Source organism: Melozone crissalis, unplaced genomic scaffold (assembly GCF_028551555.1).
Source record: "Melozone crissalis strain CALT ecotype California unplaced genomic scaffold, PUWL_Pcris_2 ptg000023l_1, whole genome shotgun sequence".
Lineage (NCBI taxonomy): Eukaryota > Metazoa > Chordata > Aves > Passeriformes > Passerellidae > Melozone > Melozone crissalis.
This window is the reverse complement of record NW_026535801.1, coordinates 40,876,742-40,898,481: the sequence shown is the minus strand read 5'-3', so window position 1 is coordinate 40,898,481 and position 21,740 is coordinate 40,876,742. Positions and strand designations below refer to the sequence as shown.

The 21,740-nt window shown below is 52.0% G+C and overlaps 1 protein-coding gene across 2 annotated transcripts in view; it reads right to left on the bottom strand.

Moving 5' to 3' along the window:
• The window catches only part of GPD2 (glycerol-3-phosphate dehydrogenase 2), a 47,464-nt gene that overhangs the window by 14,641 nt on the left and 11,083 nt on the right, over positions 1-21,740 (bottom strand). For both annotated transcript variants that reach the window (XM_054277764.1, XM_054277765.1), the window contains exons 3-7: positions 16,787-16,955; positions 14,736-14,860; positions 13,788-13,885; positions 12,762-12,925; positions 206-358 (exon numbers count right to left, since the gene is read on the bottom strand). In XM_054277764.1, the coding sequence (XP_054133739.1) occupies positions 206-358; positions 12,762-12,925; positions 13,788-13,885; positions 14,736-14,860; positions 16,787-16,955 (709 nt within the window). The remainder of the gene's footprint in view (positions 1-205; positions 359-12,761; positions 12,926-13,787; positions 13,886-14,735; positions 14,861-16,786; positions 16,956-21,740) is intronic.

Below are 21,740 nucleotides of genomic sequence, written 5' to 3'. Positions count from 1 at the left end.
CCCCATACACCCCAGACTCACTGGTGAACACATCACTGCAGTGCACCCCGCAGACCCCACACACACACCCCAAACCCCCCACACTCCCCAAACCCCAGACTGACCGGTAAGCGCGTCCCTGCAGCGCACGCCGCAGACCCCACACACACACCCCAAACCCCACACACCGCAAACCCCACATACACCCCTCAAACCCCAGACTCACCGGTGAGCACGTCCCTGCAGCGCACGCCGCAGACACGGCCCGTGTCCGAGCACTTGAGCAGGTGCCGCACCTCGGTGTAATTGGCGGTGGCAGCGCCGTAGCGGGCGGCGGTCAGGGCGATGGCCAGGTTCATGCGCGCGTCGTTGTGCTGTCCTGCAGGGAAGGGAAGGACAGCTGTCACCCGCAGCACGGCCGGCGCCGCGGCAGCGTGTCAGCACGGATCTGTCACAGCTGTCCCTGTCACATCCCGTACCGCTCACGGCCGCTTGCTGCCGGGCTCTGCGTGCACGGCCGGGCCGGGCCGGGCCGGGCCGGGCCAGGCCGGGGGGGCACTGCCGCGTCCAGCGCGCCCCGCGGGCTGGGCCTGCCCCATGGGCTGTGCCTGCCCCACACGGGGCTCTGACTGCCCCACACGGGCTGGGCCTGCCCCATGGGCTGTGCCTGCCCCACACGGGGCTCTGACTGCCCCACACGGGCTGGGCCTGCCCCATGGGCTGTGCCTGCCCCACACGGGCTGGGCCTGCCCCATGGGCTGTGCCTGCCCCACACGGGGCTGTGCCTGCCCCACACGGGGCTCTGACTGCCCCACACGGGCTGGGCCTGCCCCATGGGCTGTGCCTGCCCCACACGGGGCTGTGCCTGCCCCACACGGGGCTCTGACTGCCCCACACGGGCTGGGCCTGCCCCACGGGCTGTGCCTGCCCCACACGGGCTGTGCCTGCCCCACACGGGCTGGGCTGCCTCACGGGCTGTGCCTGCCCCACAAGGGCTGGGCCTGCTCCACACGGGCTGTGCCTGCTCCACACGGGGCTGTGCCTGCCCCACGGGCTGGGCCTGCCCCATGGGCTGTGCCTGCCCCACACGGGGCTCTGACTGCCCCACACGGGCTGGGCCTGCCCCACAAGGGGCTCTGACTGCCCCACACGGGCTGGGCCTGCCCCACACGGGGCTGTGCCTGCCCCATGGGCTGTGCCTGCCCCACACGGGGCTGTGCCTGCCCCACACGGGGCTCTGACTGCCCCACACGGGCTGTGCCTGCCCCACACGGGCTGGGCCTGCTCCACACACGGGCTGTGCCTGCCCCACACGGGGCTCTGACTGCCCCACACGGGGCTCTGACTGCCCCACACGGGCTGGGCCTGCCCCACACGGGGCTCTGACTGCCCCACACGGGCTGTGCCTGCCCCACACGGGCTGGGCTGCCTCACGGGCTGTGCCTGCCCCACACGGGCTGTGCCTGCCCCACACGGGCTGGGCCTGCTCCACACACGGGCTGTGCCTGCCCCACACGGGGCTCTGACTGCCCCACACGGGCTGGGCCTGCTCCACACACGGGCTGTGCCGGTCCGACGGGCTGTGAGTGCCCCACATGGGCTGTGCCAGCCCCACACAGGCTCTGTCCACCACATAGGCTGTGCCTGCCCCACACGGGCTATGCCTGCCCCACGGGCTGTGCCTGCCCCACACACACTGAGCCTCTCGCTGAGGGTCTGCACTGCTGCACTGAGCAGCACACAAACCACCCCTGCCTTTCCTTTATCATCCTGCCCTAACTCGGTACCCACACCCAGGATTTTGACAAGACAACTGGTATTAACCAACAAGTCCGACTACTAAGTGAACACATGACACTCGACATCCTAAACATCCTTTTAGAGACTTGGCCAAATTTAACTGGGTTTTTTTTGTATATGCCTTTGAACTTCCCAACATATAACAAAAGCAACCAAGAAAGAGAAATAAGTGGACAAGAATTAATGAAGGATTCTTAACACATATCATTAAAGATTTATTACTGAAATTCCCTCGTTAAAGAAAACCAAGAGAGAGGTGGAGGGACTGTGAGGGGAAGATGATTAATTACTCTGAAATACTGGTTTCACCTGAGACTTTTCCTATTTATTATTGCACTGAAGTTGGAGGCCTGGATGCTGGCTGGAAAGAATTACTATACATTGAAGGGGCCAGGCTCTGTGTGTCCTGAATAATTAATTTCCGAGCAGGCTAAACTTCCTGAGGTTCACTTCCCCACCTGCTCGGACCACTCCTATCACGGACCATACTGATAAAGTGATAAATTTGTAATAGATACTGTAGGTGATTTATGTTGCCAGCATTCCCAGCATTTAGTATAAATGGTTTATGTAAAGTTTGGTCCTTCGGATTCTGGCTGCGCAAATCTCCAACCCCCGTGCAAATCATCTGTTCCCAGCTAAAAGGGCAAAGTTATAAAGATGGGATCAATGGCCTCGCAAGCACCACCTCCCCTCCCCAAACCTCTCATTCCAACCCAGCCCCGGCCGTGCAGTGCCATCCGTCTTCAGCTATGAGAAAAAAAGTTACACAAAGTGTGCAGAAACGGCAGCATGATAAAGCACCGATGAAGAAACAAACAGTAACTCCAATTCCACTCAGCAAACAATGCCCAGAATCAGCTGCAACAACGGAAGAACAGCAAAACAACTGAGCAAGATGTCAGGAAAAGTTGGGGATGCTCCATCACACGAGATGCACGAGAGGGAACAACCATCGGTCAGAGCTGGCAGGCAAAGCTTTCAGTAAACGCACGGGCCCTGCTGCTGCTGCCGTGGCAGGGAGGGATAAATGACCTTATGAGGGTCACCTCAAAGCTGCCCAGTTTCAGGCAGGGTTGAGAGAAGGTACAGCTCGTGTGCAGAGGGAGCGCTGGGTGAAAAAGGGACAAAGGACAGCGACAAGCTGCGGAACAGCAGCTCTTACACACAACAACAGGGATTCCAGAGGAACCCAGTGCTCAAGGAAGGACTGGATGTGGCACTCGGTGCTCTGGGCTGGTTGATGAGGTCACAGCTTGGACTGGATGCTCTCGGAGGGCTTTTCCAACATAAATGCTTCAGTGATTCTGTAAGCCAGGAAACGCTCCCCCAGCCCGTGGCCAGGGGCTCTCAGGAGCTCATTGCTCTGGAGACATCCCCCTTTCCCTGGGGCCTGCCGTGGCACCGCAGGACTCAGCTGTCACACACCATGCAGCAGCCCCCCTGAGGCAGGGCCCCAAACCCCAGCCCTGCCGTGCCATCGGCACGAGGGGATGTGCTCCCTCCTTGCAGCAGGACCCTGGGGCCAGGGCGTTCAGACCCCCAGTCCGCTCCTGCCAGCAGGGCCCCAGGTGGCACCGACACAAACGCCCCTCCCGGGGTGCCCTGGTGTGGGGATTCATCACATTCAGCACGACCCCACTTCAGCCAATATTAGCTCTGGTCTGTGGAGCCCTGACTGTTTAAATTTGGCGAGTTTGCCTCTTCCCAGATTTGTCACTTATTTGTCCAGAGCAAAAGCAATCCGGAGGAGCCAATCAGCAGAATAAATAATGTGGAAATGGGTAGCTTCTATAAAACCAAACTTCCAAGTAACAATTGTTTAGCAAGCCCCAAATCCAAAGGCTGCTCAGTGTTTTGTTGAGCCTCCCAATGCTCCTAAAGTCAGAGTGAGCTCAGGACACTCTCAGCACATGCCAGGATCGGACCACTGTGCTCAAAACAACGTTTTCCTCCTTTCTCTGAACCTCTCATCCATTTTCCCCTCATCATTATTCTGACGCAAGAACCCCCATGCTATTACTCACTCCTCAGCTGTCCAAAAGCAACTGAGTGCCCATGGAATGCATTTGCAGGCAGAGGACTGGGAAATAACCAGTTCCTGATTAACTACATGGCTAGAAAAGCACACTGGCTTCAGATTGATGTGACCTACAGTGTGGAGTGCTTGAGTATTTCATGGCATGAACAGCAGAGATCTGCAGAGGTCTGGGTTTGAAAGGAGTAAAGAGTGACTTCCCACCTTGGGAATTTATCATCTGTGGAGAACAACAGTGCAGTTTAGGACAGATGGGGTCACAGGATAGTGGTTCCATACTCAGGAACGGCTGGGTTTTGCCTTTTTTTTTTTTAAGGGCCTGTCAACTGGCATGTGTGTATTCTTCCTAGATAATGACATTTGAATCCTGCACTTGAACAGAGAATCAGAATATTCAAATACTTCCACCAAAAAGCTATTTTCTAACAACAGAGTGGCTAAGCCAAATTAATTTGGCATCCTTCTCCACAGGTGAGTATGGCCCTGAAGATCCCCTACATCTCCTAAGTGTAGGCAGCCCAGTGAAAAGGTACCTGTGGCATTCCCCAAGAAGAGATGTTCACCAGTGCCCTGCCTGGAGAGGACGCTGCTGCTCCAGGGCTGGGTTTGAGCGTCTGTCCCTTGCATGGTGCCAGTTCTCACCTGCTGCACCCCGACAGAAGGCAGCCACAGCTCAGCACACTGGGAGAAACCTCCCTGAGCATGCTGAGGAAACATGCTGAGCTCTCTGCAGCTCCTTGTGTGGTGCCTCTTGAAAATGGCCAGGAAAACTGAGTCACCCCTTATTTGCTGTTTTCACCTGCTGTAACATGGTGACAATCAAGAGATACTTTCATTTTTACTAAGGGCAGTCAACCCAGCTTTTCCCAAAACACTGGCCTAAGTGCTTTCACCAAATTAGCACTGAACCCTCTCAGAAACCCCTCAACCCTGGAAGCCACACTGCTAGGACATTGAGTGTGCAAAGACAGTTTGAGTAAGTCTGTCCCACACCACGTTAAGCCCAGCAGTGATGCCATTTGGTTTATAATTTCTTATTTTTATGTAATTTGGGCGAATTCTATTTTCACTCCTTAGTAGCAAATGCTGTATTTCTCCACATCCGAACAGACAATGTTTCCGTTGGCACTCACAGGATCCTCCCCCAGAGTGCACACAGTGTACATTCAATTTTATTTTTATCAGAGCTGAGCCCCAGCCAGCAGGGAGAGGTAACAAAGCCCACAGACCAGAGAGATTTGTTTGGGACTGGTTCAGGAGCGTTGTGTGAAAACCAGAGTGGGAATGAGGCAGCTCTGGTATGTTCTGTCCTGTGTCACTCTGACAACAACCCCATCACACCAATTCACAGAGCCCCAGAGAGGGATGAGAGGGACCTTAAAGCTCACCTGCCTACAGGTGTGTTCCTTACTGCAGCCCTGCACCAGGTAACTGTCGGCACACAACAAAGCAACACAGGAAACCAAATCCTTTCCTGCTCACGGTTTTCTCTCTGTGTACCCACAAACCTTACCCCAACCTCACCACACTGAAGGCTGGTGAGTGATGACACAATTATACATGTGCATTAGATATATAACCACACTACACTAAGGCCCCAAGACTGTCCCTCTCCTATAATTTTAAGGAAGTGCTTAATTGCACGAGCAGTTTTATTACAAGCATTAGGCAGGAGCCCAGGAGCTGTTGTGCATATGGAAAGGGTTAGATCCCAGTTAGGCACGATGAATCAGCTGGAGTGACTCAAGATCCTTCCAGACTTCTCTGAGCGAGAGCTCAGCGAGCTCTCCTCCCCAACAAGCAGAGTAAGCTCAGGGGGAATGTCCCCTTTGACTCGTGAGTCACAAGTCAGAACAATGCCCTCAGACCTGAACTCTCCTGCTCTCTGAATCACAAGAAGCTGAAGTGGAACTTGCTGCAAACTCCAAGACTTTCTAGGCTGTGCAGCACTCATGTCCTTGCTCCTGTCCTGCTCCAGGGGGACGCATTCTGGCCCAGCTCCTTCTCCCCAGCAGCACAGTGACAGCACTCCTGGCTGTGCCTGCAGCTCCTGCAGGGCACACAGAGCCCAGCCCTGCTGTGCCCTGGGCACCCGTGCTGCTGAACTGAGGCCCAAGCAGGTGGGAAGGACGGTGGACAGCTGACCATGCACTGGAAATAACCACACCCCACATTTCAGCTCTCTAACACCTGCCCAGAGCTGTGAGCTTTCATGGCAGGGGAAGCCTCCAGCCTTCTCACAGGTAAACTGATTCCAACAGATTCAAACTCACATTTGACACATCCAGTTTAAACAGCACTGTAGTAGTCACCTTCATTTCTGACCTCCTCCATTTAGCACCAGCTCATATCACAAGAATCTTGGAATCACAGAATGGTTTGGGTTGGAAGGGACCTTAAAGCTCATCTCATTCCACCCCCCCTAACATGGACCATTCCCACTATCCCAGCCAACCTGGCCTTGGACACATCCAGGGGCAGCCACAGCTTCTCTGGGCACCTGTGCCAGGGCCTCACCTCCCTCACAGGGAAGGATTTCTCCCTGACCTCCCACCTACCCCTGCCCTCTGTCTGTTTAAAGCCAATGCCCCTGTTCTACTATGATTTATTCCAAATTCTGCAGTTATAAACAAAGCAAGAGGCAGAGAGCCCATAAAATGTTTTTACAGAAGAAATCCCAATATCCTTCAAACGTCTGTCTGATTGAGTCGGCTGCCAAGTTACAGCACAGGAGCTAAAACTCCTACTGAAACTAAGATCCCAGAAAGCCACACAAATAAGCCACAATATCCACCACATCCAGTGACAGACAAAATTTGGAATTCTGGCTCTGTGTGACTGCTTTATAATTATGTTGTTTCCCACTTCTTTTGTATCAGCCTTCAACTTGTCACTACGCTGTGACTGCCGTGTCAGTGGCAGGAAAAGCACCGTGTTAAAATGAAACTAAACATTGTCACTGTCAGTTTATGGAAACAGCGCTAAAATGTCACCATGAGTGCCCGTCACGGCAGGGCCGCTGCGGCCGTGCCACCACACCAGGCAGGGACCCGGGATGGCACCAAGCTCGCTGTGTCCCCAGTGCCACCAATGGCTCCCGGGGGGAAATCCCATCAGGTGAGCTCCCATGGGGGCCAGCCCGTGCTGGTTTCTAGCTCCCAACAGAGCTGTGATGGCTGTATCAGCCCCCGTGCACTGAGCTTGGCCAGCCGCTGCTGTGCCATGCAGGACAGCCCACCTGGGAGCCACATCAGGCTGGCCAGAGGGAGAGGGTGCCTGGAGGGACACAGTGCCCTGCCACAGCAGAGAGAGCAGCCCTGCTCCCACAGATCACAGAGCCCACAGCAGCGAGGCAGGAACACACCTTCCACACCACCCAGCATCTCCATACTCTCCCAACAACCATGGCCCAAGTGCCACATCCAGATGGCTCCTGCACGCTGCCAGGGATGGTGACTGCACCACCTCCACAGACAACTTACTACAACGCCTGACCCCTCCTGCAGTGAGAAGCTGTTTTGAACATTATTCTGATGCTCCCCTGGGCAGCACGAGGCCGGTTCCTCTGCTCCTGCCCCTTGTTCCTGGCAGCAGTGAGATGGGCAGGGATCCCATCGCCCAATTCCCCTGCCAAGGACACAGCCCATGGGGAGCAGCGCAGCTGGCACCCCGTGACCCACTGCAGCCCCCACAAACAGCCCCTGGCCCACAGCAGAGCTCCATCCCTGGCCCTGAAAGCCACGGCACACCGGGGACCACGCAGATGTTTGTGCCACAATGAACAGTAACGTCGTCTTGTTCAGGAATAATCTTAAATCTTTTTGGTAACACGATCTGAAGAATTATTCCCTGTTCACTTCTTAAGGGACACAAACCCCATCATTTGCTTATACAAGCATTAAAAAAAGAAAAGAGAGAGGCCCCGAATTCACCGGAATATTCATCATTTCCAACCTCAAACCCAGAGCGTACAAACAGACGAATCCAGCAAGTCAGAAAGCAAAGCCAATTTAATCTGTGGCTCCCCTGAGGTAAATGTAGTTCACAGTCCTGCCCCCACCCCAACCTCAGCCATAATCCCTGCTTCCTGGAGGTAAGAAAGCACTGGAGTGAGGAAAATTCTGCAGCAGGATATAATGATCCAAAATGACAGGGACAATAATGACAATGAATTTCATGTCTCCCAGTCATGAGCTGGGGATGCTTGACTGGGCTGACTCACACGATTAAATTGTTACAGGTACAGCAGAGACGCAGCTATCATCCGGTGCTTTCGGGAAGGCGCCCGGGGCGGCGGGCAGGCAGCGCCCTTCTGTCGGGAGCAAAGGGCTCCTCCTGCAGCCACGCGCACCTCCGACAGAGGCAAAACTGGGTTAAACACGCAGCTGGTGCGGCCCGTTGATTTTATCCCTTCTGAAAATGATAAAAGGGCCCTGGCGGGGAAAGCGCGGCGGGAGCGGAGCGGCGAGGCACGGCGTGTGCCCGAGGGAGGTGGGCAGCTCTGGGAGCTGGGGCTGCCTGTCCGTGCCACCATCAGAATGCTCCAGAGCTCTGTGCTGGGCTGTCTGCATCTGCATCCCTGGGAGCTGGGGCTGCCTGTCCGTGCCAGCACCAGCACCACCATCACCTCCAGCTCCAGAAAGCTCCAGAGCTCTGTGCTGGGCTCTCTGCACCCCTGGGAGCTGGTCCTGCCTATCCATGCCAGCACCAGAAAGCTCCAGAGCTCTGTGCTGGGCTCTCTGCACCCCTGGGAGCTGGTCCTGCCTATCCATGCCAGCACCAGAAAGCTCCAGAGCTCTGTGCTGGGCTCTCTGCACCCCTGGGAGCTGGTCCTGCCTGTCTGTGCCAGCACCAGCATCAGCACCAGAATGCTCCAGAGGTCCATCCTGGGCTCCCTGCACCTCCATCCCACAGAGCTGGGCAGCCCTGGGAGCTGGTCCTGCCTATCCATGCCAGCACCAGAAAGCTCCAGAGCTCTGTGCTGGGCTCTCTGCACCCCTGGGAGCTGGTCCTGCCTGTCTGTGCCAGCACCAGCATCAGCACCAGAATGCTCCAGAGGTCCATCCTGGGCTCCCTGCACCTCCATCCCACAGAGCTGGGCAGCCCTGGGAGCTGGTCCTGCCTATCCATGCCAGCACCAGCAAGCTCCAGAGCTCTGTGCTGGGCTCTGTGCACCCCTGGGAGCTGGGTCTGCCTGTCTGTGCCAGCACCAGCACCAGCATCAGCACCAGCTCCAGCTCCAGCATGGTCCAGAGCTCTGTGCTGGGCTCTGTGCCCCTTCCAGCCCCACACCCTGCAGGGTTTCATGGGCAGCTCTGAGATGCAGAGTGCCCTGGCACACAACTGGGCACGGACACACACCGAGTGATTCCCAGCCACACCACGGTCAGCGTGCCTGCAAGGCTTCTCTCTCCCACCCAGTCTCAGACTGGAAACACCAGGAAATATCAGCAGCTGCGCGTTTAAATTCACCTATGGAAAGTCTGTTCAGTGACAAGCTGTCAGAGTTTTTATATCCAGGGAAGGAAAACAGCCACAGAGTTGTCTGTAATACCCCTATTACAGCTCAACATCTCCAAATATCCATTTGTCAAACATGAATTATAAAGCTATAACATTTCATAATTCAGGACACACTCAAATCCTAGGAAAAATAGCTACAAGAGCCCAAATAAAAAAAAGCATTTATTCCATTTTTGACAGCTTAATGAATGCCCTACTCTTTTGCATTGATTTTTGTGTGTGTGTCTGTGTGTGCATGTGTGCCTGGGAAGGATTTCTCAGGGGGTTTGCTGTAAACAGGGAAAGCGAAATCCTCTGCCAAGGCTTTTTCTACTTTTAAATAACGTCCATATTAAAATATTTCAGCAGAGAATGCATGCAAAACTACTGAGAATGCAAAAAGCAAAAAACAACTACTTACATCCCAGTAAACATACTGAGATTTGTAGAACAAGACATGAAACAATCCAATACCTCAACGTGGCAAGAGAGTCCCAGACACAGCATATGTTAATTTCTTCTTTCAGGAAATAACAGCAAATTCAGAAAGCACGGTCAGCAGAGCCCTAGAATCTAAAATTCAGGACTGATTCCAGAACACAGATTTTCCTTACACACCTAAGGGCTCTTGCAAGGCAAAATATGTTAAAGAAGCCTGCAAGCACCTAGAGACAGAAAAATAATGTATCATGAAGAGAACCGTGCCACTTGGAATTGCTGAACACTTTACATTGACACACTCTGGCCAGCTGGATCCCTGCTTTAATGGTTTTCCTAGTTGTTATCATAATGAACTCTATATAATTTAAATGGAGATGAATTCTCCCATTTAAAGCGCTTTGGAACAATCCTGCCCGAGATCCTGAGCTGAGCCCAGCCTCTCCCTGCGCCTCCTCTCCAGCTCTCCCGCAGCCCCTAAGTGGATCTGACAGATCCCTGCTCAGATAGCAGCCGCCTTCTCCCCCCAAAATGTTGCCTTTTTGCTATTCAGGAGTATCCTAATACCAACAAATGCTAAATGCAGTCTGACATGTCCCCCTAAGAAACAAACTTGTAAGTTGTGGCTTCAAAGCAAACCTTGAATAAATAGGACACGTTGTGTACACCCCGGCTAACATCCAACATATGCTTTGGCTTCCCGATGCTCAGGCAGAGCAGGAATAGCCTCTGGACAAGGCTGCGATTTGCTCTTGCCGGTACTTGCAGCGTTTACGATGTACCATTTCTTTGTGCCTGTATAAACAATTCAGAGGCTGTAATGAAGACGAGCCCGGCGCGGTTGGGAACGCGGCGGCCCCGTGAATTACGGATGGCTGGAGGTGCCAGCAGCCCCACAGGGCCACACAGACACAGGGACCCCGGGCAGGGCTGCAGCACACCGGCACCAACCTGCACATGCAGCGTTTGCGCCTCTTCCCCTCGTGCTGGGCATCCACAGCTGTCACCATTAACAGCTCCCTTTGCAACACTTACAGCGACAGGGAACAGAGGAAGGGAGGAAACGGGATAGAACTGCATTTAACTGCACTCACAGTTGAGACACTCCATCCTTAAAAGGCCAATTTATCAATTCATCCTTCGGGGGAGAGAGAAGGGATGGACAGAGAAGAGAAAGATATCACCTACTTTAAGACTTGTATTTTGCTTTGCCATTATTTAATACTCTATTTTATGACTAATCCTTCTGAAAGGACTAAAACAAATTTAATTTCATCACCCCTTCCTCTACTTTCAGCTCCATTCCCTCTCCCTTTGTGCTCCATCCCTCTGGATTTAGGGTGTGACAGCACATCACTAAAATTCAAGTACAATAATTTACAAGACCTAAAGGGAGCTTGCTGAAATGCCGTGACTTAAAGCCCATTTCCCGTGGCCAGAACACGGGTTAATTGATCAGGACAAAGCAGTCCCCGTGCCCCAGCCCCACGGGAGCCCCCTGCCCCAGGGGCCACCCCAGAGCAGAGTGACACGGACAGCAGCGAGCTGAACCGTGGCCTGCTCACCGCTGAATTAATGCTCCAGCTGGGCAGTGCTCATTCTGCACGAGGTGCAGCCTCAGAACACTCACACGGGCATTATCCCCTCACAGATTTCATCCCCGAGTCCTTCAAACCCATCCTACTCTTCAGGGAAACTGAGGTTTGGTACAGGATGAGAGCAGGTACAAGCTTGGAGAGCTTTTTAAATTTTAACTCAAAACAGCATTTCTTTACATTCTGCCTAAAACCAAGGATAACTAATCTGTGTCTTATAGAGAAAGCCACATAAAGCAAGACAGATTTTTCCTTTTTTTCTCTATTTTATCTTCCTTCCCAATAGTGAGCGTGGGTTTGTTTCCCTCTGTTGGGATGGCACTGAACCTCCAGGGACATCTCTCAGTCACTCAGAGCCTTGCCGTGCCTGTGTTTGCCATCAAAGCCCACCTGGCATCTTGATGCTGAATCTCTAGATTTACAGCACTGTTTAAAACAATTATTCATGTAAGAAACGTGAAAACCAATTTTAAGGCTACCCTGAAAGATGCATCTTTGGAATGCTGGAGTAGTAAATAGCCATGATACAGCCAAATTATTTATTTAATCAGAAAAAACTTCACTAGATTATAAATAGATTTCAAGCTATAGTGCTCTTAAGAGAAGTGTAATTACAGTTAAGAGAACCACTTCGTTCTTCTGGCAGGCTCCTGGGATCCCTTAAAACAAGCAAAGGAATAGCTCAGGATACAGAAAAAATAAACCTGAATTCCCTCTCTGTGTGCTGTGTATGGCAGGTACTGGGTAAAAAACTGCCACATAATCCCATAACAAATTTTGCTACATTTGCAAATTTTGCTCTCATTTCCTCCAGACCTTAAAAACAAGATAAAATGCAGCTTCTATCAGTAGTAAAACCAACTAAACACAAGTCCATCCTTTAAATCCAACCCTCCTCTCAAACAAGAATCTGCACATACCTATTCCCACACATATATATGAATTTTTAATTGATTTCCACTGGGCTGCTGGGCTCTGTCTGAGACACCTGCAATTAACAACACAAGCTTTAGGCAGAAGCCTCATACACCCCACTGGAGTCCAGTGTGTTTCCAGAGCTCTTCCCAGTCCAGAACCCTTTGATGAGCTGATGAATTGTTCCAAACACAGTTCTACAAAGGGAAAAGAATTCCCTTATAATCCACCTTGTGTGAAGACCTTTCTGCTGCCCAAAGGTCAGGAACCACATCTCCACCAGAACACTTCCACACTGCTCTGCACCCAAGGAAAGCCAAGAACAGCCACTGCATTTTCTCCTACACCCAGTAAGTTTCTGCAGAAAACATGGCTTATCTCCCACACTACCAATGAAGCTGCAGAGAGCCAGGGTACCATCTCCAGCCCCCCACTCGTGTCTGAAGCCCAAAGGCAGAGCCCAGCAGCCCAGAGCAGGCAGACAGGCCACGCACCGTCGTAGTAGACAATGGCTCCCACCAGCTTGTCCCGGCGCAGCATGGGGAACAGCTCCAGGGCGCGGCTCTTGGTCAGCACGTAGCTGCTCTTCAGGCACTGCCTGCCTGCCACCAGGTCGTACAGCTTGATCCCAATCCAGTAGTAGGGCAGCTGCCACCACCTGGGGGGAGACAAGGTACGAACGAAGCGTTTACAGGTGCGTGCACACTCTGTTACTGCAACACGCTGAGTAACACACAATGTTCTTACAGCACTTCCACCTTGTGCAGCATTACGAGCTCGTGGTAACAAGACGATGTAAATACTCCAGACTTAGGTGTTGTTTGCCACTGTTTTTAACTGAGCTACTCCCTGCAGCGAGTCAAGCGCATTCAAGGATTTATTTGCTCTAAAATCGGGATCTAAACGGGGCTGTTGTGCCTCTGGGTGAGATATTGGAGCTGTGTGCAAGCTGAGAGGATTCCCCCAAGGCAGGTTCTAAGGCCTCCTGCACAAACAGGACCACAATAAATGCAGGCAGCCACTGACCTACTCAAGCTCCAGCTCTTACAAGCCCCTCACACTAAGTCAGGAATAATAAAAACAGCAATGATCTTAATAAAATTAGGTTCCTTCAGCAAAACCTCCCTGCTCTGAGTAGCCTGTTCCAGTGAGTAACTGCTCTTGCAGGCTGAAAACCCAACCCAAAGCACTGAGTGCCCTCCTCAGAGGAGGAATCTGTTCTGTGTCCCCAGGGACTGAACACCACCTTGCTGGGAACACTGGGGGGCCAAGGGTGCACTGAAAGAACAGCAAATACATCCTGGCAATGAGAGCTCTTGGCAGCTGTCCCTGCTGGGGTGCTGGAAGGGCTGCACCCCAGGAAGTGCCCCCCAAATCAGCGACTGCTGGCTGGGCACAGGAGAACTCTGTGCTTCTGCAGCCCAGTAACTTCCCCCAGGACAGCTTCAAGAAACCCCTCCCAGGTCAGGGTTTGCTTGTGAGAAGCCAAGGTAAAGGAGAGAAGGCACAGCAGAGCTTACTTGTAGATGGGCAGCATGATGGGCAGCGCACCTGAGAGGTGGGGCGCGCTCTGCAGCAGGTGTGCACGCTCCTCCAGGGCCTCCTTCACCATCCTGTACTGCAAAACAGCAGCCAGGGTCAGTGCCACCCCCCTCCAGCCCTCCTTCCCCTCCTGTACTGCAAAACAGCAGCCAGGGTCAGTGCCAGCCAGGGTCAGTGCCACAGCACCCACCCTGCTCCAGAGCCACAGCACCCACCCGCCTCCAGAGCCACAGCACCCACCCGCCTCCAGCCCTCCCTCACCATCCTGCACTGCCAAACACCAGCCAGGTGTTTCCCCTGAAAAGTCACCACTCCGGCAGCAGCATCTCAACCACTAAAACATACTTTGAGAGGCTCCAATGGAAAGACAATGTGAGTCCTCAAAACAGGAATATCAGGCTTCCACCCACACAAGAATGCACAAAAGCATCTATAAACTCTCACTCATTTACCATATTTTCTTTCCCCATGCCAAAATAAATCACTCATTTACCACCTTTTATTCCCTTATTCCAAAATAAGTCGCTCATTTACAATATTTTTCCCCCATTCCAAATTAAATCACTCATTTACCATCTTTTCTCTCTCCATTGCAGAACAGGACAGCCACTCACTCCCCCCAGTTCATGACATTGCCTGTCTCATTTTACTTTATTTTATTTTATTTTATTTTATTTTGTTTCAAGCTGTTTTTGTTCCGAGATCAGCCCTGTCTCTGCCTGCCCTTCCCAAAGCCCAGAGCCTGCAGGGCCTGGCAGTGACACTGCCCAGCAAAGCTCCCCAGAGCAGACACTTCCCATGCACAGTGGCTGTGGAACACAACGCTGGAACCCAGCACTGGAAAGCTCCAAAGGAGACTCGGCTCTAACTGGGACAGTGAAGTGTCCACCAGCAATTCTTGCTGAACAACCAGCACACAAAATTACCTGCTCGAAATCCAACCTCATGATGGCCTTCTGGAGGTACCTCACCCCACCGTGGATCAATTTAGTGCTCCTGCTGCTGGTCCCCGATGAGAAATCATCTCTTTCTAGAAGGGCTGTTTTTAGTCCTGTGTTACCAGAAAACCGAATTAACTTCTTAAATTACACAATTTGTATGTAATTCATTAAAGGCACTTCTCTAGGGTAGAGACAATCACAAGAAAAATTACTCTGTACATGGATAAATTTGTATTCAAAGTGTAGTGCACTGTCTATATTGTAATGAAAAATTTTCGCCTTCTTCCTGAGGGAAAAGTCAAAGCAGAACTCAAACAGCAGCACATTAAAAGCTGGGTGTTTCACAATGGAAAGGCATTACTGCACATTACGGGGGCACGCTCCCCAGGGAAATGACAGCTTGGATGCATGGCAGGAACAGAGGGGCTCCGTGGGCACTTTTAACCCTTTGCAGCAGGGAGCTCCACACCTCTTCAGCAACCATTTAAGTGGCATTCCAGAGAGGGAGACAACTGGCAGCTCTGCTTACTTGGAGTTTGCCCCAGAGGGGCCCAAACCCGTGGGGCACACTTGGAATTCTGACATACACAGGAAACAGTCTGATCAGCCTTAACCACTGAACCCCTGGGGCTGGAAAAGACTCCAGCATGACTGGGCCCAACCGTGCTCCAGCCCCTCAATGTCCTTGGAATTCTGATATCCACAGGAAACAGCCTGGTCAGCCTTAACCACTGAACCCCTGGGGCTGGAAAAGACTCCAGCATGACTGGGCCCAACCACGCTCCAGCCCCTCAATGTCCTTTTGCCATGAGGGACCCAGAACTGGACACAGCACTCGAGGGCCCTCAGCAATGCCAACATTGAAATTTTAACATCTGCTGGTCTCCCAAAACTTTTACGTGCTTAAAAAAATCTAATTATTACTAGTAACTTAGAAAGATCAGAGCAATTTATTTTTGTCGAATGTGACTGAAGATTAATGGACACAATCAGAAATAATTTGGTGAAGATTTATCAAACACACGAAAAGCAAAATTTGTTGTTAAGCGAAGCAAACACGATAAAAGAGCAAGTTCCATGAATGAACAGCAACGAGACACAACTCATTAACCAAATGCCCGTGAATATTTCACACCTCAGAGACCTACTGATATAACCAGTACACCCAAGAAAAGGATAAACAGAGATTAACTGTAATCATTTCTGTCTGCTTTACAACTGCACTTTCTGCCACAGCACAGCAGAGGCAGAAGGGAGAAGATCTTTGTCCCGTGTTATTAAATATAACAACCAGGCTGGAGTTTAGACTTATCTCCCTGTGCTCGGTCCCTACAGCTTTATCCATTCATATTACCACACCTGCTGGATGAGTGTTTCCCAGCTCAAACTGAAAGGTTCTCCAGGGGTTTTGTCTCTGCTTCTGAGGTGCATGTCCAGGTTAAAGAGCCTGAGAGCTTCAGGGCTCTGTGCTCTGGCCAGTTCCCCAAAGGTGGGGAGCCTGTGCTGCATGACCTTGTGACGGTGCTCACAGGGGTCTGAGGGGAGAGATGAGGATCTGACTCCTTGCTTCAGGAGGCTGATTGATTATTTTATGATATATATTACATTAAAACTATTCTGAAAGAATAGAAGAAAGGATTTCCTCTGAAGGCTGGCTAAGAATAGAAAAAGAAAGAATGATAACAAAGGGTTGTGGCTCGGACCGAGAGTCCGAGAGAGCTGCCTGTGATTGGCCATTAATTAGAAACAACCCCATGAGACCAATCACAGATGCACCTGTTGCATTCCACAGATAATCATTGTTTACATTTTGTTCCTGAGGCTTCTCAGCTTCTCAGGAGAAAAAACCCTAAAGAAAGGATTTTTCAGAAAATACCATGGCTCCATGACCTTCCTCAGGGTCCTTCTGCGAGCAGAGGTTTCCCAGCCAGGACAGCCAGGCTCTGCCTGTGGGCACTTGAGGAAAGCCCCTCAGAGCAGAGTGCTCCAGCCCAGGTAACCCCCAGGTAACCCCCAGGTAACAGCCCAGCCCTCACCTCTGGTGGCCGCGTCCAGGGCACAGCCGCAGCCCGTGGCTCCCCCGCCGATGACCAGCACGTCGAACTCCGCGCCGCTCTGCAGGGCCGCCAGCTGCTGCTCCCGCGTGGGGAGATGCTCCTGCCTGCCTGGAACGGCCTCCGCAGCCTGCACCTGCACCAGGGCACCCTGCAGGGGGGAACACAGCCGTGAGGCTTGGCCTGGCTCTGCACACACACAGATATGGGGGCAGACAGCCCAAACACAGCCTCTTCTACAGCCACAAGGGTAAACTCACCTATTGCCAGCCACTGCCCCCACCTTTCACAATCACATTGTATTAAACACTGAGCAGCAAACAGTACTGAATCCATGAAGGGATACCCCACCTCTACTTCACCTTGCCCACCTCAATGTAACACCGCACTCGAGTGTTACCGCCTGTATTCATTACTTCTAGGAACTCTCAAATGTTACAGGATGCTGTTATTATTGTAATAAGCACTACAAAGGAAGCATTTTAATAAACAGACACATGGCTGGGCTCTGGACTCTCCATCAAAAAATTCACCAGAGCTGCGTGTACATTTCCCATCTCATGCAGTGGCATTAATCCAAGCTCAAGTTCAATGAGGTTCAGGAGTGATGCGATTGTCAAACATAGTGCCCTGAAACACCAAAGAAACTCTGATTTCACCTCCTTTTTGAGAAACTTCTAAGCAATGCAGTTTATGTCCTGCAGCGCATTAAAATACAAGTTTAAAGTGACAAAGCTTAACAACGTGGCAGTTTGCAGCCAAGCTCCCATTTCCCTGGAATGGCCCTGGGGATCTCTTTGGGCTGATATTCCCAGAGCCAATGCTGCTGTGTGCAGTGACTGTGGAGAGAAGGGCTGATGCTCAGCCACCTACCACGGACCATGGCTCAAGCAGGAAGGGTCTGAGCAGTCTCTGAAGGCTCTCTGCTGTTAACGTCAACTTAAACTGAATTCTGAACGTTTCCAGACTTTCTTGAAAATTATAAACACTTTGAACACCAGAAAAACCTGTTTAACCCTAATTTAAGACCTTATTTAGGCACAGTCTCCAGGCCAAATGGCAGACTTAACTATGCAGAATAGCTTCTGCCCAGATCTCCCAGACAGGAAAGAGCAGACTCATAAAAATTCAAGTGACAAACCACAGAAACTCCTTTCCAGCCAAGCACAAAAAGCCTCAGTTCAGATTATATGGTGCATGCAGCCTAAATATTTTTGTTCAGAATTATTTGCTCATTCTTCAGCAGTATCATGATTTAAATGCATTAGTTCTGTGCCCCTCTCTCTGCCATAGAGCTGAAAATAAAATCTAAAAACTAGCAGCCATGACTCAAGGAAGCGCATATTCCAAGGATAATTAATGGGCAGGTTCATCCTGCAATCAGGGATGATATTGACTGTAATGCTGACTGAAGTAGCTGATGAAAATCCCTCAGGACAGCAGCAGCCACCGCCACTGCCCCTGTGGTACAGTGCAATCCCTGGGAAAGTGGGGCTGGAGAGAGGGTCCTGCACTTCATACTGAGGATCTAATGGGGTCCTGGAGCTGCTGCAGGGCTGCAGCCCCTCTGCTCTGGGGCCAGGCTGGCAGAGCTGGGGGTGCTCCCCTGGAGAGGGGAAGGATCCAGGGAGAGCTGGGAATGCTCCCCTGGAGAAGGGAAGGATCCAGGCAGAGCTGGGAATGCTCCCCTGGAGAGGGGAAGGATCCAGGGAGAGCTGGGAATGTTCATCTGGAGAAGGGAAGGATCCAGGCAGAGCTGGGAATGCTCCCCTGGAGAAGGGAAGGATCCAGGCAGAGCTGGGAATGTTCCCCTGGAGAGGGGAAGGCTCCAGGCAGAGCTGGGAATGTTCCCCTGGAGAGGGGAAGGATCCAGGGAGAGCTGGGAATGTTCATCTGGAGAGGGGAAGGATCCAGGGAGAGCTGGGAATGCTCCCCTGGAGAGGGGAAGGATCCAGGCAGAGCTGGGAATGCTCCCCTGGAGAAGGGAAGGATCCAGGCAGAGCTGGGAATGCTCCCCTGGAGAAGGGAAGGATCCAGGCAGAGCTGGGAATGCTCCCCTGGAGAGGGGAAGGATCCAGGGAGAGCTGGGAATGTTCATCTGGAGAAGGGAAGGATCCAGGGAGAGCTCAGAGCCCCTGGCAGGGCCTGAGGGGGCTCCAGGAGGGCAGGAGATGGACTGGGGACAAGAAATAAAAAATAAGAGTTATAAGGAATCCTGTTTGTTCCCAAGCGTGGTGATCCCTGTGGGATCAGCTCTGTCCTCCAGCCCATGCAGGGCACTCAGGAGCTGCAGTGCCCAGCTGTGCCCAGCTGTGCCCAGCTGCAAAGGCAGCAAACTCTGCTCACAGGCACAGCAGCCCTCACACACAGCCTGCAGCTCCCGAGGCACTCTGGGGCTGGGAGGAGACAGGTGAGAAGTTTGGGAGTTTCAGAGAAACTCAGGTGCCTCGTTATTCTCCTGACCACGGAATTCTGCGAATCCCCACCTCCTCCTGCCTCGTGCCCTGCTCTCTCACCGGCCCTGTCGGCTCCAGCACTGCCATAACCCTTTCATATCCCCAAAGTACAACAGAGCATATAACAGAATCCCAGAAGGGCTTGGGTTGGAAGGGACCTTAAAGGCCACCCTGGCACTGCCAGACAGCAGTGACAAGCAGGAAATTGGGGACACTAAAACACCCTATCTTGCACGTGTTTAGGCTGATGAAGCTCAGTGACACGTGATAACTTCCACGAGCTCTGGAGAAGGAAAATCCCCTCCAAATTTACTGTGCACTACATTTCCTGAGAAATTTCCAAGCATGCTACTTCAGGAAAATAACAGAACACCAGAAAAGAGAGATTTGGAGTTCAAGAAACACTGGCATCAGGTGGGTTTAACTCCATGTCTAGGTTTGCTTTTAAACTCATTATTTACAACAAATGGCTCCTAGCAGAGCCCAGAGCAGAGTCCCAGCATCCAGCCCCTGGTATAGCCAGAGTGTGGAGATTAGCCCTGGAATATAAGCAGAGTGATTAGTACCAGGAATTGATATAGATATGATGCATCTTGCTGTCAATTAAATGGGGGAGTGAAGAAAAGCTGCACACAGGGATTCCATCTGCAGTAACGTGATTAGTTTGGCAGTGAACAAGTGTGTTTACTGAAATAAGCAATTGCTGTTTATATCTACAATTTCTCAGGCAAGAGTTCCCTGAATGGTTTTGATTACGCTCTTAGTGAGAGGAATTTAGTTTGGCAGTTTGAATTTAATCATCAAGTTATAAAGTGATCTAGTAATCCATAATCCAGTGCTCTCGTTAATTTGCTACTGTAAATCTCCAGGTAGGTTTGCAGAGTCAAATTCATCATCCTTATTCATTTAAACAAAAAAATACAGTAATTAGAACTCCCCAGAGCAGGCCCTGATGCATTATCGTATTATCACACATTGGATTCACCTTGCTGAGCAGTTCCTACTGACCAACAACACACCCACACACCAGAAGAGCAGGGTTGGGAAAGGACAGCAGAATCCTGCAATTCCAAACCAAAGCACTGCCTTTTCCTCAGTGATCATGAGGGGAGAGGGGAAGGAAAAGCCAGCAGCGGTCTCCAGTCCAACCTGGCATGTCCAGAACACCCCATCTCACACCTACTGAGGCTGATGCATTCAATAAAGGCCCAAAACCAGAATGCAGCACTGCAGTCAGGAAGGAGGAGGATCTGTGTCCAACTCTGTGTCCCCATCAGTGCTGGAAGTGCTGGTGAAGCAGCTGGCAAAGGCTCCCTGTGCCACCTGGGCCGTGCAGTGTCTGAGTGTTTGAGGGCAAATCACAGAATTCCAGAGTGATTTGGGCTGGAAGGGACCTAAAGCTCATCCAGTGCCATGGCAGGGACACCTTCCACTGTCCAGGGTGCTCTAAGCCCTGTCCAGCGTGGCCTGGGACACCTCCAGGGATGACATGAGCTTTAAGGCTCCTTTGAACCCACACTGTTCTGGGATTCAGTGACTCAGTTCCAGTTGCACATGTGACCCAAAATGCCAGCAGATGTGTGTGCACAGAAAAATTAGTTGGGATAAAAGCACTAAAAGGTGGTTCTGTGATTTTGACCCCATGATCACACTCTGTAAAACCCCGGGGTTTAATCTGTCTCTGGAAGCTCAGAGCAGCTATCCATCCCCAGCAAAAGAGGAATTCCCTGAATTCTGGGGTACTGCAGACAATATGCAACAAGTGAGCTCCCCAGGTGACTTTTCCCTTCCATCTCTCTTATTTAGCAGTCCTAAAAGCTGCAGCTGCCATTTCTGCCAGTAATGAAGGCAGGCTGTAAAATCCTGGGACAGAGACTCTGGAGAGAACATTACCAGCTTGGAGCAAGGCAGGCAGCACGACGGGGAGCTCTCTTGAAATGCTGGGGTTTATTTTCTGCAACAGTATCTGAAGCCATAAGAATCCTGCCTTATCCACTTGCAGCTTGGCTCCCCAGACATGACTCATCTCATTCCCAGCTGCTCCTCCTCCTCCCCACAGAAACACGCAGAAAAGGGACTTAAAGGCCATTGTGGACGTGGGGACACGGTGGCCTTGGCAGTGCTAGGAGAACGGTTGGACTGGGGGTCTCAGAGGAATGTGCCAGCCCTACAAGTCCATGGTGCAATGGTGAAGAAGGGAGCTCCAGAGCACAGCCACTGCAGCCCTGCTGGGAGGAGCAGGTACCCAGGAAATCTGTTTTCTGCAGCAGCAAGGTGCAGGGCACAGACTGCCATGGGATGTGCTGCTTTGGCTTTCGCAGCACCAGCCTGCCCTGCTGCGGGAGCTGCCCCTGCCCATGGCCCTCAGCTGGGCACAGCCCTGCAGGGACCCCAGCCCATGGGGCAGAGCCTGCCCTGCCCCTGCCTTGGCACAGCTCCTGCCCCCAGCCCCAGGAACCCAGCAGGAGCTGGCACCAGCT